Source organism: Anneissia japonica, unplaced genomic scaffold (assembly GCF_011630105.1).
Source record: "Anneissia japonica isolate Jap-2015-1 unplaced genomic scaffold, ASM1163010v1 scaffold26_len2425191_cov177, whole genome shotgun sequence".
In the NCBI taxonomy this organism is placed as follows: domain Eukaryota; kingdom Metazoa; phylum Echinodermata; class Crinoidea; order Comatulida; family Comatulidae; genus Anneissia; species Anneissia japonica.
This window is the reverse complement of record NW_022685220.1, coordinates 2,065,749-2,071,838: the sequence shown is the minus strand read 5'-3', so window position 1 is coordinate 2,071,838 and position 6,090 is coordinate 2,065,749. Positions and strand designations below refer to the sequence as shown.

General features: G+C 32.5%; 1 protein-coding gene across 2 annotated transcripts in view; it reads left to right on the top strand.

The window, feature by feature from the left end:
- Window positions 1–5,101: 5,101 nt before the first annotated feature.
- Window positions 5,102–6,090, top strand: part of LOC117109295 (sodium/potassium/calcium exchanger 3-like) — a 14,093-nt gene continuing 13,104 nt past the window's right edge. Inside the window, exons 1-2 of one of the 2 annotated variants that reach the window (XM_033251568.1) lie at window positions 5,102–5,379; window positions 5,832–6,042. In XM_033251568.1, coding sequence (XP_033107459.1) covers window positions 5,850–6,042 — 193 coding nt within the window. In that variant the 5' untranslated portion in view covers window positions 5,102–5,379; window positions 5,832–5,849. Of the gene's footprint in view, window positions 5,438–5,831; window positions 6,043–6,090 lie in introns of both variants that reach the window. The other variant, XM_033251575.1, reaches the window with a different exon arrangement.

Below are 6,090 nucleotides of genomic sequence, written 5' to 3'. Positions count from 1 at the left end.
GATATATATTGCTAATAATCATAATAATCATTTGATGAATGTAAACAGTGTAGAAGTATGAAGAAAACCATAAAAATCACAATGTAAATTACAAAATGAAAATGAAAAAAAAAAGTTGGATACACCGCAACAAGGCCAAAACAAATCTGTCATTGTAAGCTTTTCAATTAATGCGTGGGCATAATCGGGATCATACAATGTGCTCGTGACAATTAAATACCCACGTTTCGTCGTTGCTTGTAAACCAAATTATTTAAATAGCTTGTAACCAATAAATGATTTAATAATAATATTAATTTTTATAGCGTATCATGAAAAAAAGCATTAACTATAGGCCTACAGTTAAGAAGGCCTTGATAGAAACAGCTCCTGAGAAGGTTCCATTTCACTTTTCAAATCTTCCTGAGGTTAATTCCCTTCAATCGATGGCTAGGACAAGTGTAAGAATATGTTTTCTTGTAACCAAGAAAAAATGAAGTAAAACTATTTTCCCGTAGTCTCATAGTGAGACTTACTTTAAGACCTGCGTTATGTTTGTCTTATGAAATGAAGGGATTGCTAATTTGACGTTGATAATTGTTGAACTTGATAAAATCAACACAGACAATACACCTGCTAACGAACGAAACTGTCGTCTCAGTTTCCATATTAACTTGTTTTATTGTTTGTGAAAACACTACGTATAGCATTTAGTATACATTTTAAAATGTTTAGCGACAGTCTCTTTAATTTAGTTCAATAAGGAATTAGTAACTAGAGCCAAAAACTTCTCAGACATGCTGTTGTTTAAGATTCCAAGTCTCGTGATTGGCCATCCATCGATGTGCTGGAGGAGGAAGTGCTTAACCTAATGAAGGAAATATTTAGGCCTATATATTATGTCACTTTAGAATCAATCATTTTTTATCGACAAGGGCTATTGAATTACGTCGATACCTTTATACGTCCTCATTGCCGCAGATTTAAACTAACTACCTGCAGTATCGGAAAAGCCATTGCTCTTATTCTGATTTTTTTTTTCTTTTTTCTTGCATATATTTTTCCTATCTTTTTGCACTGCTTTTTTCTGGCCGTCACTTCGGTCACTTCCCATGCTTAGACTTTTTCCGTGATTTGCCGAAGCATGCCATATAGCAATCATGGGCCTCCTAATATTTAGTGCTGGGAAAAGCCAAAAGTTGGATACACCGCAATAAGACCAAAAACAAAAAAAGTTTGCAATTGTAAAGCTTTTCAATTATGCGTGTGTATAATTGGGGTCATACAATGTGGTCGTGACAATTAACTACACTCGTTTCGTCGTTGATTGTAAACCAAATTATTTGACGGTACAATAAATGATAATAATAATATTAATAGTTGGATTAAAAACTGAACTAGGGGCTATTGGTTGCTAGTCATAATGTACTCGTTTCCACTATATTTGTACAAATGTACTCTGAGATTCGAGGCTACATGAAATAAAGGTGAAATGAATGAATGAATGAATATATTATTATTATTAGGCCTATTATTATTATTATTATTATTATTATTATTATTATTATTATTATTATTATTATTATTATTATTATCATCATCATCATCATTATCATCATCATCATCATTATTATTATCATTATTATTATTATTGGCGTTTCCCAGAACTAGCACTAGCGCTTTTCCTAGCTAGAAAAGCCATTTTTTTCCCCTTGCATACTTTTTCCCCAATTTTTTTGCATTGGGTTATTCCGCCCGGCACTTTGTTCACTTTCAATGGTTGGCTCTTCTCCAACATCTGTCGAAGGATAGACCATATATCAGGATGGATCTCCTAATATTTAGTGTCAATCTAAAGTTGGGTGTAGATGTGAGGACCAGGATTTTAGGAAAAACACTCTACACCAGATAGGCCAGGGGTGAGCATAAAATTCGGTCAGAGGGCCAAAGTGAATTTTTGATTTATTACCGAGGGCCGCACCCAAACTTTGATGTTTCTAGTGAGCTTCCAAAAACTTCCGAGCACTGCTTTTACATCACTTTATTCTCAGTTTTAATGTTACTTTTTAAATATGATTGGTGTCGGGTCGTAAAAAACAAGGGGTTTTCTATCCACAGGGTTTTTAATTCATTGTCGCGGCCCGCAAAAAAAGTCGCTGACGGGCCGCATGCGGCCCGCGGGCAGCACTTTGTCCACCTGTGAGAGGCCTATTTCAAAAAATTGTCTGAACCATGAACTGATCTGAATACAACTTCTGGGAAAATTTAACTAAGTTACAAGGAAGACATTATTATGTATAGGTGACATCCTGTTTAGAATGTAAATTTGAGGGTCATTTAAATTCCTGACATCCCAGACCTAAATATATCAATCAATTGGTCAAAAGAAATGATGAAATTTTGGTGACGTTCCAGCGAGGGTGTGGTATGAGGACCACAATTCAAAGCAGAACGTCCCGGACCAGATATTTAAAAAAACTAATCAACTGGTCGGAATTATAAACTTTCGTGGAAGTTTATCCAAGTTACAAGGAAGAAATTATCAAGTGTTTAAGTGACGATCCACAATCGGGTGTTGGGGCCATTTCAAGTGCTAACCTCCCAGACCTAAATATCTCAAAAACTAACCAATAAAGAAAAATGAAATCTGCAAAATGGGCATGGTCCAATAAAGAAATGATAAAATTTTGTTGACTATCCGGGGTATGGTGTGGAGGTGAGAGTAGAGTAGGTTAACGCTAAACGTCCAGACCAGATATCCCAAAAAATGATCGATCGATGAATGAATTTTTCTGGGGAAAGAAATGATCATTTTACAAGGAAGAACCTATTGAATTTTAGTGGTGGCCAAGTTTCATGTGTGAAAGTGAGGGTCACTTATAGGTCCCAGACATAAGTATCTCTATAAAATTATCAATGGACCTAAATGATGTTCTAGAATAGTTTTTAATGTTTTAATGACGAAGTAGGGTGTGTATATGAGGACCATTTAAAGAATAATATTTTTGGACTGATGATTAAACTACTGTATACAAATGCAAGTTGCGTTAAATAAAGCGTTACAAACTAGCTGGAACTCATAGCGCACAATGGTTACCCTATGAGTCTCCATTTCACCCTTGCTATTACCATTGGAGCTATAAGTCTTACTAACGTCGAGTTATTTTCCCAGTGTTTTTTTTTTTAATTTACCTTCTTTTTTTTTAGAAATAGCCGTTGTTTTTTCTAATTTATTTTACTTCTTCAATTCCGTTTTCCTATTTTATTTAATTTTTATTTTTTTTAATTTTTATTTACTTATTTATTTATTTGCAGAGAGTTTTTCTGACCGGAAGTCGGTCACTTTAGTGCTTGAATCTTCTTCAAATATTGCCCAAGTAAAGACCATATATCAACCGTGTGCATATCACATTATGACATCATTTTACATATTTTGAATATTATTGCAGTCATAGTTCGAGTTTCTCTGACGTGGAGTTGCTTTTAATGTGTTTTAACTTCATAATTTTCCGTATGATTTCATTTTTGTTTTTCGTATTTTAAGCTAGACTTTTTAAAGGAAAAGCCCTATGTTCTGTTTTTCAAACAGACATAGTAAGTCTAGTTATTATTACTGTTACTATTATTATTATTATTATTATTATTATTATTATTATTATTATTATCAGTATTATAATTATTGTTATTATTATTATATAAAACAATTAATTAATAATTGTATACATTGCTGCTGTTGTAGCCCAGCATTCTGTAAAGCGCTGTCAGACTGATTTATTGTTTATTGAAGCTATACAAAAATAATAATTATTAAAATGTGTTATTGTGTGATCATGAAGATTAACTTATCCCAATTTGTAGAATAGAATAGAAAAGAATGTAGAGTAGAATATTACTGTAATAGAATGTGCTGAGAATGATGTTGCTTCCCTTGTTTTTGTTTACAATTTATTTAGTTTATTCGAGAAAATATTAACACACCGGGGCGTTTATTCGAGTTTATTCAAAATGAGGCTCTGTGGAGGGTGTTTATTCGAGGGGTGTTTATTCAAAACGGAGAGTTTATTTGAATAAATTTGATGATTGTTATCGGTTTCTAACGTTCTCATTTGTATTGAACAGCTCGAGTATTATTGAATTTCGTATTTTTAGCATTGGTGTTTAAATATTAAGCCTAATTTTGTTTTGATTTCGTTCTTATGGACGTGAAATTTACAGATGCGATGATTAATTAGTTTCATTTAGCTTTCACAACACTGCACACATGGTGAAAAGGCCTTATTTTGTTTCGGCTACGTTGGAATATTTAGATAAATCGATAATTTTCCGTCAACTCACGTAGGCCCATTGCAAGTGTCTCATAAACTCGTCATTCGCCTCTATCATACTGGGAATCGATTTAGTTTGTTAAAAATCATATGGTCATTACACCATCTGTGATATTATTAGAGTCGTATTATTATTATTATTATCATTATTATTATTCTTTCATTGTTGTTGTCATTACTAATAATATTATTAGCATATTAATTTATTTATTATTCAAAAAAAATTGAAATATGGATATTGCTAAAAATTCAATATATTAATTAGAAATCACTGTTTAATAAAATATTCAAGTGATTTTCCCTTTAATAATATTAAAATAGACATAATGGTATATCTTTAAAACAGATATTAGGCCTATATTTATAGACAACTTTTTACAGATAATATAAAGAATGTATTTATTTTATTTATTTTTATTTGAACCATAATAATGAGGGTGATCCATCTAACAGAAGCTGATCATTTGCGACCCTCAACATGTAACAAAACAAATTATATATATTAAATATATATATATATATAACTAATAAAAATGGCCTATTTATTTAATTAAATATGTATTCAATACATTATATGTCTTGACTGTACTCCTACTTCCAATGAGCTAAGCAAACTAATAATTATACCAGAGAAGGAAAGCTGAGTAAATCTGTACTTATGATATTGATTGTGCTTTGCCTACGCTTATCAATTATCAGGACCATACCATTTTTATGGTAATGAGCATCACTTAGGATCCAGTCAATAGGCTCACCAGTCACCAAGTTCAGTAGGCCTACTTTAATTTTTTCGTCAAAGTCACATGTGCTTGGTAAACACTAGATGTGAGTGTGACAGGCTGGTGCTGCGTCAGTTTTGCAGGGTCATACATTAAATTTATTGTCGAAAGAAGATGGTACCAGTTTATTATAAGTTGTCACTGTCATCTTAACAAACAATGAGAGTCTGAACTTTCTTTTGAGTATGGTAACGTTATCAACCCGCCTTTTTGTCAAGCCTAAAGTGTACAGTATTTCGGATTCGTGAGATATTCGCCCTTGAGGAGAGAAGTGATTTTGGCGTGTACATAATTCAGTAAGTTTACATTATGCATAATTGATTTGAAATAGTACGTCAGGAGCTAATATTTAAGGTAGTATATCTGAGTTAGCATATTATATTTTATATATATACTTTGTTATTTGATATTTATCACGTAGGAATGTTTTTGCTCCGGATAGGCCTATATCCCGGAAATAATATTCTCTACCTCAATTGTTCTAGGCCATGCCTACTGTATTCCTCATTGATGGAAGCAACCATGAAATGGGGTGGGCGGGGACTCTGGAACACTCTCCCATTGAGGCCCTAATCAACTAATAAGCAAAGGACATATGATTTGAATCGAAAAAACATATTTATTCAATGACAACACTTTTAAAAAGTAAATAAAAGTTTAAAAAAATAGTTTTTAAGGTTTAATTTTAATACAGATAATGTTAATGAAGATATTATTGTTTATTTCTCACATCCATTTTTGTTTTCAGTCTTTTCTAAACATTGTTATGAATATATCAAGCGGTGTTAGTATAAAACGGTTTGCATCATGTACTGGATTTGCAATATTATTGTTCACATTTGGTGCTATACTTGGGACCATCAGAAGAGCTGCGATCGATGATGCCAAATTCCAGGTCAGAGGAGCTTCCTGGCGTGGGGCTCTAAAATTGAAGGAGGCAATAAAACCTGCAATTCAGAGTATGTATATTTTGCTACTCATCATTTAATCATAATATTAATATATAT